Source organism: Somniosus microcephalus, chromosome 15 (genome assembly GCF_052327205.1).
Source record: "Somniosus microcephalus isolate GS21.2 chromosome 15, FLI_Smic_1.0, whole genome shotgun sequence".
Lineage (NCBI taxonomy): Eukaryota > Metazoa > Chordata > Chondrichthyes > Squaliformes > Somniosidae > Somniosus > Somniosus microcephalus.
In genome coordinates, this window is record NC_141001.1 from 43,113,000 (window position 1) to 43,129,630 (window position 16,631).

Genomic DNA, 16,631 nt, shown 5'->3' on the forward strand with positions numbered 1-16,631 from the left:
AGGAGTCGGCCACTTGGCCCTTCGAGCCTGTTCCGTCATTCAATAAGATCATGGCTGATTCTTCTACCTCATCTCCACTTTCCTGCGCTATCCCCATATCCCTCAATTCCCTTAATATTCAAAAAATCGATCTCTATCTTGAATATATTCAACGACTGAGCTACCACAGGCTTCCGAGGTCGAGAATTCCAAAGATTCACCACCCTCTGAGTGAAGACATTTCTCCTCATCTCAGTCCTAAATGGCCGACACCTTATTCTGAGACTGTGACCCCTGGTTCTAGACTCCCCAGCCCACGGAAACATCCTCCCTGCATCTACCCTGTCAAGTCCTGTAAGAATTTTGTCTGCTTCAATGAGATCGCCTCTCACTGGAGCCTTGCTGGAGTAAAGTTCCAAGAGTCACCCAAATAGTCATTCAACACACTAGACTGGGCAGTGAGTGTCAGCAGGCTATGGTACTCCCTGCTCTCTCCCCCTCCAGATCTGCAAGTCCCTCATCCCCCCAGCACAGGTTCCTGGCTGCAGCTCCCCCTCCACAAGTACACTATCCAATAGCCCCTCCCCACTTCCCCAGTCTGATAGCCTCTCCACCCCTGTAAAGGCACTGTAACTTTATAGTTCCCTGCCATTCAAGACCTGCTACCCACACCTCTCACCCAGAACAAAGTCCAGCAGTCCTGTTCCTCCAGTACAAGGTCCGCAAGGTTGGGAAGTTCTGCCCCCTCCCCACCAATACATGATCTGATGGCCTCCCTCAGTATACATTCCAGTCGTTCTCCCCCTCCCCCAGTACAAGGTCAGCTAGCCCCCTCCCCTTGCCCCCAGTACAAGATCTTGTAACCTCCCTCCTCCCCAAACAGAAGGCCTGATAGCCCTCTATACCCACCCCATCCAGTACAAGGTTCAGTAATCCCCACCCACTCCTCCAATCACAGCACTGATTACTTTGGACATTCAGGAGACTGAAGTATTGTGACATTAGTGACCTCATCTTTGTTTACGAATCCCCAGATCCCAGCAGCCACCTCACAAGCAAACAGGATCACCAGACAGGCGAAGAACTGAAGGAAAAAGGAGAGAACACATTAATGCAGCTCTGGTTAATAACACCCTCACAGCACTTAGCCCTTCCTGCTCAATATGAACTCGTGTATATTGTGACTAGACTGGGCATTGTAACAGCTCAAGGCAGAGTGTTTACAATGACTGTATCAAAAGGGACTACAGTATTTGAAATGTTAATATATATTGATTGATAGTCCGTGTAGAGACAAATTTAATTTCTCTGGTGGCTGAACCATCAAGGGATACATTTGGGGGAAGGCTGTAACACTTAGAGACATTAACACCTCACTTCACAAGGTGCTGCACTCCCAGTTTTGTAAGTTGATCTCAAAAGAAATATCTCCACCATAAAATCAAATCAAATCACGGTATAACTTGCTCATGTATTTATTTCTGTCCGGAGCCTTGAACTCCAGGGGTAGACTGGAAATTCACATTATCCAGATAGAAAGTTGCCTCATGAAGCCTCATGCAACAAAGATCCTCCTACTTATTAAGCTGTGCAAGAAAATACATTCTTGTGTCCCACTGTTGCTATGCATTAATCAGTCTAAGTAAATGTATTTGCTTTAGTCTATAGACACTGGTCTGACAGTGTAGTATTTTCCAACTTTCAAAAGGAGGAGAATGTGATGGTATATACTTTAATGGAGATGCCCATTATTAGAAGTACCTGTAATTGCTAACCCTGGGTAGACTGCACCATACATGGCACAGACAAGTTGCACGCTTTCGATCAATGAAGATCATGGGCCAGAAATTCGTGAACGGGGCTTGCCGCGCGTGCAAGGTCCCGATTTGCACTTACCCGACGCGCCTGCCGATCACCTCCAGGGACGCCTGGAATTCCATTTTGAATCTGAAGAATCCCGGGCAGCGTTTGACGTCACGCCGCCCAGGAGTGCAGCCAGCGCGAAGCCTGGAGCGCGCAGTGCAACTGAGACACGCCCCTTGAGGTCTCAGTTTAACAGGACACGCCCCCAATGTTTCTGCCAAGCTGCTAAGCATTTTTACATGCAAAGCAGCAGTTTAAATAGGTTTTTGGAAGTTTTTGGTAACTTTTATAAACTTTTAAAAACGTTTACATTATTTTGAAGAATCTGAAGTAGTTTTAAACAGAATTAAAGCAATTTAAAGACTTTTAAAAGCCCTAAAAGATTTTTTTTAATTCCATTTATTTATTTAGCAATGTCGTCGTCATACATGTCTTCACACTGTTCCCTTTGGGGAACTGTATGAAGTGGTGGAAGGATTTATGGCCATGATTAACGCTCATTCCGTGACCGTAACCATCTTTGAACCAGCCATTAGGGCGGTTAGTCCTATGGCGGGAGGGTTTTACGGGCTCCCACAAGCTATACAAGGAGGGGGGGCCACCCACACCCACGGACGCAAATATCCCACTGGATGTCAACCCAGAATTTAGAGCCGGAGCTCCGACTCCACTTGCCGGGACTGTCTGGAGCGGGGTTCGAAACCCTACCCTGATCTGGCCCAGTGGCGGGGATCCTACCGCTATGCCAAAGGCCCAATCCGATTAGCAACGTGAAATGGCTGGAATGAGCACAATTCACGGCATTAAAAGAACTCTCAATTGAACTGATGATGACCTCAGCAATCTCCTCAAGGAGGTGGAGGCGCAGCGCCTGCTCATCATTGGTAATGAGAAGTCAAAGGCACCGCAAAAAGGGCAGATGATAGCTTGGTCTTTCAAGTGGCAGCATAGGGCTCCAGTCACGGGGAGGGAAAAGGCGCAGGAAACGTATGGGTGTCACCTTTTGTGCGGAGTGGGCCTTTTGCGTAGCGGGCCTTTTGCGTAGCAGTAAGCATCCCCGCCGCTGGGCCAGAAGGAGTAGGGTTTCGAACCCCACTCCAGACAGTCCCGGCAAGTGGAGTCGGAGCTCCAACTATAAATTCTGGGTGGACATCCAGCGGGATACTTGCGTCCGTGGGTGTGGGTGGCACCCCCCCCTCAGATGGGTTGTGGGAGCCCGTAAAACCCTCCCGCCATAGGACTAACCACCCTAATGGCTGGTTCAAAGATGGTTACGGTCACGGAATGAGTGTTAATCACGGCCATAAATCCTTCCACCACTTCACAGTTCCCGAAAGGGAACAGTGTGAGGATACGTACGACGATGACCTCTTGCGCAATGCACCTCCTTGGACCCTCAGTCGCAGATGCGAGGGGGCAAATCGTGCAATTGTTAAATTTTTCATTTTATTGACATGTAAAATGTTGGCCCAGTAATTCCCTTCCAAATGCGCGAGTACGGTCGGGGTACTTGCGCGTCTGGCCGGAGGAAATGCCGGTTTTCAGCATGCACAGTGCATGTGGGGAAAACCGACATTTCCTGTCCTCTGAACGAAGGGGTTCAGAGGCAGAACGCGTGCGACTGCACAGGCAGCGCGTGCGCAGTAAAATTCGCCGCTTTCATTCATGCTTTCAGTGAGGTCAAGTCCTTACAACTTACACATGAAAAAAGCATGGGTACAGTTGCTCCAGAGGCTGCGGAGGAAGATATTTCTTATCGTGGAGCTTCTGAAAGTATGTATGTCTGTATATATTCCTTTGCGTGTTATGTATATATTCCTTTACTTATGTGTATGAATGTATTATTTAATTATGACTTTCAGAGAAAGTAACTTATTGGAAAATCATAATTAAAAACATACATTCATACACATAAGTAAAGGAATATAAAACATACATACATATACGTAAAGGAATATATGCGGACATACATAATTACTTATTACTGATGAAAAGTTTCTTTCTTAAAAGTGCTGGAAATGTTACATTACTCATTTTAGAACACTCATTTTCACATTCAATTCACACAGCCACAATTGCTCCTTCTACCTACCGTTCTGAAAACCCGTTTAAAAAAAAAAATTTTAAACTTTAAAACTTACTTAAAATTTCTTAAAATAACTTCCCTCCCTTTCCCAAACAAAAATATTGCCTTTCAGAAGCTCCACGATAAAATATATCTTCCTCCGCAGCCTTGGAACAACTTTACACATGCTTTTTTCAAGTGTAACTTGTAAGGACTTACCCTCACTGAATCCATGAATGAAATCGACGAAGTTCACTGCGCAAGCGCTGCCTGTGCAGTCGCACGCGCTGTGCCTATGAACCCCTTCGTTCCGAGGTCTGGAAATGCCGGCGTTCCCCGCATGCGCTGTGCATGCTGAACGCCGGCATTTCCAACGGCCAGATGCGTGAGTACCCAGACCGTACTCACGCATTTGGTCACGAATTTCTGGCCCCGTATCTGCTTATTGCAACCATCCCAACAAATGAACTTGTACAGTGCAGTTAACATAAAAACTGCACCAAGGTATTTCACAATGGAGATAGGAGAACAGGCACTGAGCCAGAGGAAGGGTGAATGAATGTTTGATCAAAAAAATGGGTTTGAATTAGAAATGGAAGAGCTGAGGACGGAGTTGCAGAGAGTAGGACTGAGGTGGTTGAAGTTTCTACCACCAATAGTATGAAGGGAGGAGGGTTGTAAAGAAGGTCGGTTAGAGGATCCAAGGTCCAGCAGGCAAATAGAAGGTTGCAGAATTAGCAAGAACATGGAGGAATCCAAAGACAAGGATGAGGATTTTAAATGTAATATTTTCAGGGACTGAAGGTAATGGAAGTTAGGAAGGAAGATAGTAATTGCAGAGTGGGACCTAGTGTGGGGCAGGAAAAGGGTTACTTCTTGACTTCTGTTCCTCCCTGGCCTCACAAAGAAATAACTTTTGCACCCACTTTTGAGTGCCAACAGCTTCTATTGAGCGGAGCGCCCACAGCGGATCAGTAGGCCATAAAAATGGCTTTGGGATTCTGTCTACGCAATAGAGCCCCCATCTAAATGTATTCATGAAGCTCCCTCCCGGGTCAAGTGAGCACCTCAGCCGCCTATTAAACAATCGACTAGAAGATGGCGGTGGGACGGAAAACCAACGGTAAGTCTATTGCTTTGATTTTGATTCCTATACGGCCCGGTTTCTGCCAGGCGGAGGGAGTTAAAATCTCCCCATTAGCCGTGTTATAAATTGGTCACTGTTGGAAAGTGCCATTTGTGGGTATTCGGTTGAGGGGTGCGGGGAGGGCGTATTGAGCTCGGCTGCGATGCTTCCATGACACAACCACCTGCCGAAGTTCACCGTCTAGGCTCGCACATGTAGAAAGCCCACTTGGGTGAGGTAGTGGAGGGTAACTGGTGCCTGTGAAATGGTATCACAGCAAAAATCAGCACCTTCAGGATAAGAGGGCAAAAAACTGACCAAAATAAAAGAGCAGGAAATGGGGTGGGTGGAGCACAGTCTCCCCCCATCCCAGTCAAAAAATCAAGCATTAATGGACCCCAATCAACCTTTGTGGTTACTGCCAAGCAAAAGTAAACAGGAAACATGGACCAACACAAACCACTCAGAAAAGGATTTGGAAAATAAGTAGCCAGCTGTAGGGTGGATGGCAGTCATGTCACTTATTTTCAGAGATAATGGCCCAGAACTTGGTGTCGGGGTCTTGCCGCGCGTGCAAGCCCCCGATCTGCACTCGCCCTGCGCGCTGACATCTGAAGCCCGGGCCTGCTTGCATTTCCTGTCACAGGCCCGGTTCAGATGTCAGCGCGCAGTGCTTACCTGATCCAGCGGCGTAGTTAGTGCGATGTGCCGGCTGGGATCAGGTGAGCACTGTACAACCAATCAGGGGAGGGGAAGGTTCATTCATGAGTTTGAGTGTAAGAACTGTCAAACTCATGAAAACTACAGGGGCCCAAAACACTATTTAAACTTTAAATAAAAATTTAAAAAACATCCCAATCATTAAATTAAGTATAAATAAGTTTTAAAAAATAATTTAAACAATAATTTTTTTTTTTGAAAAAAATAAATTTTTAATAAAAAGGGTCTAAAACTAAACTTACCTTATTGTAGATTCTTTAAAATAATAAACCAGTGGGAAAAAAATTCTAAATTACACTAAAACACCACTTACCTGTAAAAATAAATACTTACATGTGCTTTTTACAAGCGTAAAGACCGGAGGCCTTTAGACATGCGCAAACCCTCCAAAACATAGGAAATCCAAGACGCACGCGCTGCCCCCTACAGCGCACGCGCTAGCCTCTTCACCTCTTGGGTTAGAGGAGAGGAAATGCCGGTTTTCAGCGCATGCGCTGTGCATGTTGAAAACCGGCATTTCCTCCGGCCAGACGCGTGAGTACCCCTTCCGTACTCACGCGTTTGGGGAGGAATTACTGCCCCAATGTCATGAAATCAGCTCAAAGGTTAAGGTGTGTTGTAATCTAACATCTCCCTACGCAGAATGCAAGATACAATTAAACAAGGGACTCTAGGCGGACTCGGTGGTGCAGTGGGTTAAACCTCTGGGACCTGGGCTCATCCCAACCCAGACTTCTAGGATAAAAACAGAAAATGCTGGAAATATTCCACAGGCCAGGCAGAACTATTCTGATGAAAGGTCATCGACCTGAAACGTTAACTCTGTTTCTCTCTCCACAGACGCTGCCTGACCTGCTGAGTATTTCCAGTATTTTCTGTTTTTATTTCAGATTTCCAGCATCCGCAGTATTTTCCTTTTGTGCCAGACTTCTCGGATTTCACTTTCCGTGTCTGCAGACTGCAAAACTCCTAGGGCTTTGCATGCGAGTGATACCAATTCTGTGTTTGGACACGATTAGTCATCACAGTGCGTTTGTAAACAGACTATGGAGGCGCCCATAGAGTTGGGGAAACACTTTTCCATGGATAAGATGATGTTTATCTGGAATATGGCACCGACACAGAGCTACTTAATGCATTGTGGATTTGTACATTAATCTAATTCCATTTGCCTATCTGAAAATTTCTAAAAATGTTTGAGGCTGATTCTTTGTTTGTGTACGTGAGGGGACTTGGGGAATGAAATGCTCTCTATTTCAGGCACTGCGGCATGTTTCCAGGATTTTCTGTTCCGGTTCCAATGACTAGCAGCGTGGAGGGCTCAGTGCCCTGTGGTATAAGACATTCTCAAGTACAATGCAGACTTGCATTCTTGCAGAAGCTAGCCAGCTGTTCTCCATAAGCAACAACACAAAACTGCCTGCGCTGGGTTGAAGACTCCCTTCTCTTAACAGAGAGCTTCTTGTCAGAGCGAGGCATGAGACCTCAACAATGTATCTTGAGCCTCAAAACTGGTCACATTAGGAGAATGCATGGAGTGGTGGACCAAACAAGGCCGAGAGGTAGTACAGGAAACTTTGGTTTATCTGGAGGTTGTATGGCCGGAAACCTCGATCTAACGGCAGAAATCAGCAGCCGTTTTGTTAGGAGAAGAAAAAAAAAACTAGCATTTTTTTTTTTTTAAATAAACAGTCAGTCTCTGGAAAGCCTCTCTGAAGCTGTTGCTAAGCTACAGAGACACTTCCAAGGTACGGGCCGACTGTTTACAAGCTGTTGCTAAGCAACAGTGTTTGTTGTCAGATACGAAGATGAAAACCTCCGTATCCTTCAACATTAGTGCTGGTCTGTCCGGAAGTTTTCATAGATCGGCATCACGCCGGTCCCGGATATCGCGAAGTTTCCTGTACACACAACAGAAGCATGCAGGGGTGTATGCCCAGGTGTGAGTGTAAGGCAAGCTTCCTCATTGGTTTGATGGGTAAATAGCCCATATGGTTTGTTAATTACCCAAGTAACTTGTCCTTACACGTAGAAAAACGTCCCAAGGCCCTTCATAGAGTCGTAATCGCAAAAATGGCCACTGAGCCAAAGTGGGACGGGCGACGAAAAGTTTGATTAAAGAAGTGGGTTTTAAGGAGAATCTTAAAGGCTGAGAGGGAGGTGGCGCAGCAGAGGGGGGATTCCAGAGCGCAGGGCCTAGGCAGCAGCAGTCACAACCGTCAATGGTGGGCAAAGGATGCACAAAAGGCCACATTAAAAGGAATGGGGAGGTGGGGGTGGGGTTTGTAGGGCTGGTGGAGGTTACAAAGATAGGGAGGAACGAGACTATGAGGATGAGAATTTTAAATTTGAAGCGATAGGGGACCGGGAGCCAATGTACATCATCAAGGACAAGGTGATGGGTAGGTGGGACTTGGTGCAAGATGGGATTCAGACAGCAAAGTGCTGCACGAGCTGGGTTACAGAGGGCGGAGGATGGAAGACCAACCATAGAGCATTCAGGCAACACAGAGCCACTGGAGGGGTAGAGCTGTGTGTTGTCACCATACATGTGGATGCTGAACCGACATCTATGAATAATGTCACCAAGGGAGTTGAGGAAGATGAAGGGAGTCAAATATAGATCGTTTGGAGACTCCGGTGGTTAATGGAGTGGGAACAGGAAGAGAAGTCATTACTGGAGGTGCACTGGTTACAACTGGATAGGCAAGAGTATAACAAAGCAAAGGAAGTCCCACTGAGCTGGACAACGGAAGAGATGTGTAGGAGGTGGGTGGTGTGAAGGGCCATGTAGAAGGCTGCAGGTACTCAAGTGACGATATACCATGGTCACAGTTGCAGAGGATATCATTTGTACATTTGATTAGGCCATTATGGTGTAGTGGCAGGGATCGGAACCGGATTGGAGATTCAAAACAGTGAGAATGTGGGGCTGATGGGCACAGATTTAGGAGGTGATAATCTGTTCAAGGACTGGAGAGGAAAGGGAGGTTGGAGTTGGGGTGAAAGATGGCAAGGACATAAGGGTCGAGGGGAGTGATGGCAGTTTTGAAAAAGGAGGCCAGTATATGAGGAGAGGTAGCGATTTACAAAGTCAACTAGCATGGGGGCCATGAAGGGAAGTTGGTTGTTCAGCAGTTTAGTGGGAACAAGGTCAAAGGAGCAGCAGGTGGGTTTTATGACAAGATGAGTTCAGAAAGCACGAGAGGAGAAAGCAGAGAAATGAGAGATGGGAGTTCAGGGCTAGGTGGGGGGTGGGGCAGGTGTGGGGTGGGGGAGGGGGAAGCAGCAGAGGCAGCTGAACACATGGTCTCAATCTTGAGTGACAAAATAGTCCATGAGCTCCTCACACCTATTAGAGGTGAGAGTGGAGGGGGTAAGGACAGGGATTTATGGATGTGGTTGGTAGTGAAGAAAATAAGCTGGGGGTTATCTTTGCTCTGCAGGATAAACCTGGAGTAGTGGGTGGTTTTGGCACACGAGAGGAGCAGATAGACAGCTAAACCAGATAGGATCAAGTCTGCATCCCTTTGCCTTAAGAAAGCGAAGATAAAAATGACCAGGATGGGAGAGACTAAAGATTTTGATGGGAACAAGGTAATGAGAGGTAGAGGTGAGGGAGTGGTTAAGCAAATTGGCAACTAAAGCGAGTGGCTACATAGTTGGGAGTGACTTTGCGGAGAGTTACTCCCTAGATGAACATAGAAGGAAGTGGGGCTGAAAGGGGTAGGGTTGGTGTGGGATACAAGGAAATGGTGGGAGAGGCCTTGTCTGTGATCAAGATTATGGGAGTACAGGAGAGGGGCCATTGAAGATGGCGAGGTCAAGGGGGTGGCTGTGAATATGGGTAGGAGAGTTTCCATGGAGGGCAAGGTTTAGCGAGGACAGGAGGGCAGTGAAATCAGAGGAGAGAGGGCAAAGGGAGCTGAGATAAAGACCGAAATCACCAAGGATGAGTCGTCGTTCAGTGCAGAGGCTGTGGGAAGAAATGTTTTGGGGGGGGGGGGGGGGAGAGGAGGAGATCCGGAGTGGTGGTTGGGGGGCAATAGACAAGGACTTTAAAAGAGAGGGGCGGAACAAGGCGAGCTGCTTAAAAGGAATAGAAGATAGTAGAGAAATAGGAGTGACCAAGGTTTTGACTTGGTGCTAAGGGCCACACCACCACTGCAGGAGTTTGGGCAGATCAGGTGGTGGGAAGTATAGCCAGGGGGTGGGCGGGGTGCTTTAGTTAGGGGCAAGGTGTCTCCACCTACAAATCATATTTCAGTCGAAGCCATGATGTCAATCATTCACAGTAAGGTTGTGGATGGCAAACACCTTGATCAGAAAGTCCCAGGTTTGATCTCTGGCCTGTGCAGAGTTAACTATCTGATTGGGAACTGGCAATTGGCCTCATTGCTCTTGGGCTTAGGGGCGAGTGGGGAGAAGAGAAAATGAGCCAAGGTTCCCGCTCATGAGTGCCATACAACTGGCCCTGCTGGGATATTGAACGAAGGACAGGATTGGGCTCGGCTGTGATGTCTCCCACCCCCAAGGATAAATAGCCTGCCAGCACTCTGTCAGGCACATGTATAAATTGGCACTGAAGTGAGGTGCCAAAAGGTGTGCAGGTACCCATGCTACTGTATCCAGCAACAAGCAGTACCTGTAGGAGAGCAAATAAAACATGGTGAGGGGGCAGTTGTGCACAAGTACAATCTGGGACGTGTACGTCTGCATATTTCTTGCTTCCAAACACTTTTTAAACTTGCAAGCAGAAAGTGAGTTTGTCCACCACTCTAGGTCACAGTCACTGAAAGGAATAGATTGCAGCAGTGAACTAAGGCAAGCATGGGAATCTTGCTCTGGTGTCAGCAGCCACATCCGCAGAGTGCGACACCCAAGCAGTAACAATGGAGAGCCGAACAGAAAGGAATCTTTGTGCCTTACCGTTCCCAGCATGCACTGGGATTCCTGGATGGCACCATAGCAACCGAGAAAACCGACAATCATCATCACAGCTCCAACACCAATCAGGATGTAGACCCCTGTGGAGGAGAGAAAGGGCAGTGATTAACATGAAAAAGCAATGCTCCCCACTGCGCTTACTCATGGCAAGTACACAAGATATTATCTAAGGAGGACAACTTTATCCAGCTCACTGCCGTGCCTGGCTGCCCAATGGTTTTTTCCTCCTTTTCCTTTCTTATTTTGTGTGGTCTGGGCGAGGCCAATTTTATTGTAATCTTGGAATACTTATCCAAACTGGCAACTGGTGGCAGTACGGGCACTGCAACTGGCCCAAGCATTCCTGGATTACGATTCGGGTTCCCATTCCCAATTGCTACCCAGCAGCCTCGGCTGCACGTGCGCCAGGCGAGGACGGTATTGAGCCCGTTGTTGATGCCTCCGCAGTTGACTAACCGGCTAGACTGGAGAAGAATGGGCACGAGTGAGATATTAGAGGACATCCCCAGGGAGAGACTACATCAACGGGGGAGGTGGGGGAAACAGAGCAGAACGGGGGCAAGGAAGAGCCAGAGCAACCGGAGCAAAAAGGACAAGCCTGGAGTAGCAAACCAATCTGGTGGCAGCACAGCCCAGCAAGCACATCCTCAAACACCAGAAATATCAGTACCATGGCAACAGCAAACCCAATCAGTCCAGTTTATGAAGAAAACGAAACAGTTTCAGTGAATGGCCCTTTTACAGCTATTCTAAATATTTCAAATGCTATCTGTGCATGGATCTATTATCAGGTATGAAATACATGGCTGACAACAGTTACAAGCTGTACCTCACTAATTGTGTTTCCAAAGAACTGACACCAGAGGTATTATTCCCCTCCCTATTGCACATGCTTCTCGGAAAGTAAAAGCAACCACAATGGGAGAGCTCTCAGACACCAGGGGATCCTGCTATGACTCTGTATTAACAGCTCACTGCCTGCTGCTTGAACTCTGTACTGGTGACACTCGACCACTATGCTCCTTCCTGGCACTTTTAGTAAAGAGGCAGGAGCGAGTTTCATCCATTTGGAGCCGACTGTTCCACAAGTGGAGGGGAAATAACTGGCAGGCTCCATTTCTGATGGCACTAAATGAGACTGGACACTGGAAAATATGGACTTCATCCCCTTGTCAAGGGGACTGAATAGCAGATACCCAATATGTTACCACAGCTTAAAGGGTTAAATTATGACGACAGGTTGCATAAACTTGGCTTATATTCCCTTGAATTTAGAAAGCTGAGGGGAGATCTAATTGATGTGTTTAAAATGCAGGGACAGAGAAACTATTTCTTCTGGTGGGGGAATCTAGAACACGTGGGCAACATCTTAAAATTAGAGCTAGACCATTCAGGACTACAATCAGGAAGCATGTTTTACACAAAGGGCAGTGGAAAGATGGAACTTTCTCACCCCCAACAGGCAGTGAATGCTGGTTAACAGAAATTTTGAAGACTGAGAATGATAGATTTTTATTAGGTAAGGGCATCAAGGGATAAGGATCAAAGGCAGGTAAATGGAGTTGAGGTACAGATCAGCCACGATCTAACTGAATGGGGGGACAGACTCGAGGGCTGAATGGCCTACTGCTGTTCCTATGTTGAACTGAAGGCGGAATCTCTACATTGATTTACAATTCTGCAGCTGACATTCACTAGGTGATTAATCCCAGAGTTTGTTGTGCCAAACATTATTCTCAAAGTAATATTGTACCTGATCTACAGCTGCTTGATGTTGACACTTCTTGTAGAGTAAATTTCCCTCTACATCCTCTCATCAAGCACTCCCAGCTCAAGTACAGAATGGGTCAGATACATTGTATGTGCAACTTAACTTTAGAAGAGTATCCTCTACTGTCTCATTTCCTTCAGCAGGCTGAGAGACTGCCAGTTTTGATTTTACACCAAGCAACCCGGTTGGGACTGTCCAAACAGTCACGTACCATCCTTATAGCCCAAGATGAGACTTGCACTTTCCACAATAGATCACCGGAGGGCAAATATGGCAGCAAGTCTTCATCACCCAGTCACTGAGTACTCATTTAAACATTTTTTATATAGTAAGTGTTGTTGCAACATCCGAAGAACACCTGATCTTTTTCCAATGGAAATTTTAACACCCACGTGAAATAGTGGAACAGGCAGACAGGGCCTCGGTTTTTAATCAATCATCTGATGGACAACATCTCCAACAATGGAGATGGGACCTGTGTCCTAGTGGAAAGGGTAAATAGGGAGGTGGCAAAGGCTTTAAACTAGTAAGATGGGGGGGGGGGGGGGGAGGGATCTACAAGAAACAAAACAGGAAAGAGAGCATAGGAAAGAATAGAGGACATTGATGGCAAGGGAATAAAGGGAGTTTTCGAACAGGAGTCTAAAAAGATAGTTAAACATAAAGTGAGAGGAAATCCTATTAAAATTAGTTAAACTGTACAGCAATGCATACAGTGTCTGTAATAAAACAGGGGCGCTGGAGGCAATTATGCGTTGCGAGGAACCAGACATAATAGGGATTACTGAGACATGGCTACAGAAAAATCAGGACTGGGAATTAAACATTTCAGGGTATAACATATTTAGAAAAGATAGAGGGGGGAAAAAAAAGGGAGGTGGAGTAGCAGTACTTATTAGGGATAATAATGGCAGTAGAAAAAAGTGATGCAGCTGTAGTGTATGTACCTTTAAGAGAGAACTACTTTTACAGCTCCTGTATACTGTAGTACCGGCAGTGACCACACCTGTATATAAGCCTTGAGCATGCCTCTGTACTGCCAGTCTTGACACTACCCTACTCCAGTAAACACCTGTTGATTGTTAAGTTACAGCCTCCGTGTAGTTATTGGAAAACATCATACTCTAAGAATCACGGATCCAACAGTGGCGACGAGGTCGATTCGAATCTACCTGCAACTCTGCATTTCCCTTCAAGGATTCGCTCCGGGAGGGCGGTGGAAGAAAGTAGAGGCCAGAAGCATGGGCGTCGACCACGAGCAACCGCCCAGTCGTCCGGCAGAGAGTGAACATCGCAGGGGAGGCGGTTGAGAGCCGGGCTTGGTTCCCCAGCCACGACGATCCAGCAACAGACTGGCAACAGGTACAGCGCAGACCCTTCCCGGACAGCGGCGGCTGGAGCCGACCGATGGCAGAGAAAAGGCCGAGCAGCGTCGACGGGGTAAGAGAGAGGGTGAAGCGCACAGGGCGCAGCCGGGGGTTGAAAACCGAGCGGCGTCGAGGAAAAACAAAAACAGAGAGAGAGAGGGTAAAGCAGCAGCCGGGTTCAGGACTGAGCGGTGGAAACGGGAAAGGCGCACAGGAGAACGCGCAGAGCACAGCCAGGGCTCAAGGGCTGAACAGCATCCGCGCGGAGAAGGGAGAGCACGGGAGACGCCATTTTTAGAAGCCGCAGCGGAGAAGAAGGGTGAGCGCGGGAAGGAAGGAAAGCGCGGGAGACGCCATTTTGTGCCAGCGGAGAAGAGAGCGCGCGGGAGACGCCATTTTTGACAGTTAAATCACACCCAGGGATGCCGAAGAGTGGCAGTATCTCTGCGTTCGACAATGAAGTCGAAGACTGGGCGATATATGTGGAACGCATTGAGGTGTACTGCAGGGCGAATGAAGTGCCAGATGTTAGGAAAGCACTGGTTTTGTTAAATTCCATGGGTGCAAAAAACTTATGGCTTACTGCGAAACCTAATAACCCCAGAGAAGCCCGTGGATAAGAGTTTCGGAACCATAGTAGAAATCCTACAGGACCACTTAAACCCCACACCGCTGCTGATAGCAGAAAGATTTAAGTTCCACAAAAGGAACCATCATAAAGACAAAAGTAATGCTGAATACTTAACGGAACTGCGCAAGCTATCGAAACACTGCCAGTTTGGAGTGGGACTAGCAGATACGCTAAGGGACAAGTTTGTGTGTGGGCTTCAAAGTGAAGGAACCCAGAAACGGCTTCTATCAGAAAAGGATCTTACGCTGGACAAGGCTTTCAGCATGGCACTATCACACGAAGCAGCCGCAAGGGGCGCTGCAGAGATACAACGGAGACCGCAAGAATATGGCACCAATGAAATGTCATATGGAGCAGGGAAGCATTATCGCTGCGGCAGAACAACACACGACCAGAAGGATTGTTGGTTCAAGGACCAAGTGTGCAGACAGTGTGGAAAAGCAGGACACATAGCAAGAGTCTGCAGGTCAGGGAAGAAAACCAACAGCAAGAAACCTCCACAGGAGAAGTACAAAAAGGTACATAAGGTGATGGACAGTAGTTCAGAGGAACAGAAAAGTGATACAGACTCCGGAAGCAAGGAGCTGGGTTGTCTGAAACTACATAAGGTAACCAAAATGGAGGATCACCAGACTATCTGGGTCTCACTCAAGATAGACGGAGTCCAAGTGAAAATGGAATTGGACACAGGATCAGCCATAAACCAAAGGGACTACAAGCGGCTATTTTCACATATACCCTTGAAAGCTACAGAGATTGTCTTGAAGACGTACACGGGGCAAAAAGTCTACCCCAAAGGAAAAATAAGGGTGAAAGTGATATACAAAGGCCAGGAAATACCTAAAATGGACCTATATGTATTGCCAGATGGAGGGCCACCACTACTAGGACGTGAATGGATCCGGAAGATACAATTAGATTGGCATTCCATACAGACACTGAAGGTTGAGGCCAAAAAGGATGACGATGTCACACCTGGACGACTGTCAAAAAATGCTAACTGACGCAAAAGTAGTGTTCCAGGAGGGACTCGGAACACTAAAAGGCATAACAGCAACGATTAAAATAGAGGAAAATGCAAGCCCAAAGTTTCTTAAGGCCAGACCAGTGCCTTATGCGATCCGACCAGCCATCGAAGCAGAGCTGGAAGGGTTGGAACGTTCAGGAGTACTGTCCAAAGTAGACTGGAGCGAGTGGGTGACACCCATCGTTCCTGTAATGAAGAGGTCGTTGAGTAATACGCCTGGGGAACCAAAGAAGGTCCACATCTGTGGGGATTTTAAGGTGACAGTGAACCCAGTCCTTCACACGGTACAATATCCGCTTCCACGGATTGAGGATATTTTCGCCTCGCTATCTGGAGGTAAACGCTTCATTAAAATTGATCTAGCCCAGGTGTACTTGCAAATGGAGGTAGAAGAAGCCTCGAAACAATACCTCACGATCAACACTCAAAGGTCTCTACCAATACAACCGACTGGTGTTCGGGGTAGCATCGGCTCCAGCTATTTGGCAAAGGGCGGTGGATCAAGTCCTGCAAGGGATTCCAGGGACCCAGTGTTATTTGGACGACATCCTGGTCACGGGCGAAAATGACAGTGATCACCTCGCCAACCTGGAGAAGGTGCTCACTAGATTAAAGGAATATGGGCTACGAGCTAATCGCCACAAGTGCGAGTTTTTCCAGAAGCAGATCTCGTATTGTGGCCACGTTATTGATGAAAAGGGGTTACATAAGTCCCCTGAAAAGATTGAGGCAGTAGTCAAGGCTCCAGCACCGGAAAATGTGTCACAACTGAGGTCGTTCCTCGGGCTGGTGAACTACTACCATAAGTTCTTACCAAATTTCTCTACAGTATTACACCCACTGAACACCCTACTGCAAACGGGGGTACCATGTAAGTGGAATGACGAATGTAAACGAGCTTTCCAGAAGTGCAAAGAATTGATCACATCAAAAGAGGTGTTGGCCCGTTTCAACCTAGCACTACCAATTCGTTTGGCATGTGATGCATCACCCTATGGTATTGGAGCGGTGCTGTCGCACAAATTCCCAGACGGGTTGGAGAGGCCAGTAGCCTTTGCGTCTCGGTCACTAACCTCAGCCAAGCGCAACTACGCCCAGATTGACAGGGAGGCCCTCAGCCTAGTATGGGGAGTAA

General features: G+C 47.2%; 1 protein-coding gene across 1 annotated transcript in view; it reads right to left on the reverse strand.

Moving 5' to 3' along the window:
- The window catches only part of cd81a (CD81 molecule a), an 81,245-nt gene that overhangs the window by 8,661 nt on the left and 55,953 nt on the right, over positions 1-16,631 (reverse strand). Inside the window, exons 3-4 of the mRNA XM_086007698.1 lie at positions 10,683-10,780; positions 989-1,063 (exon numbers count right to left, since the gene is read on the reverse strand). Coding sequence (XP_085863824.1) covers positions 989-1,063; positions 10,683-10,780 — 173 coding nt within the window. The remainder of the gene's footprint in view (positions 1-988; positions 1,064-10,682; positions 10,781-16,631) is intronic.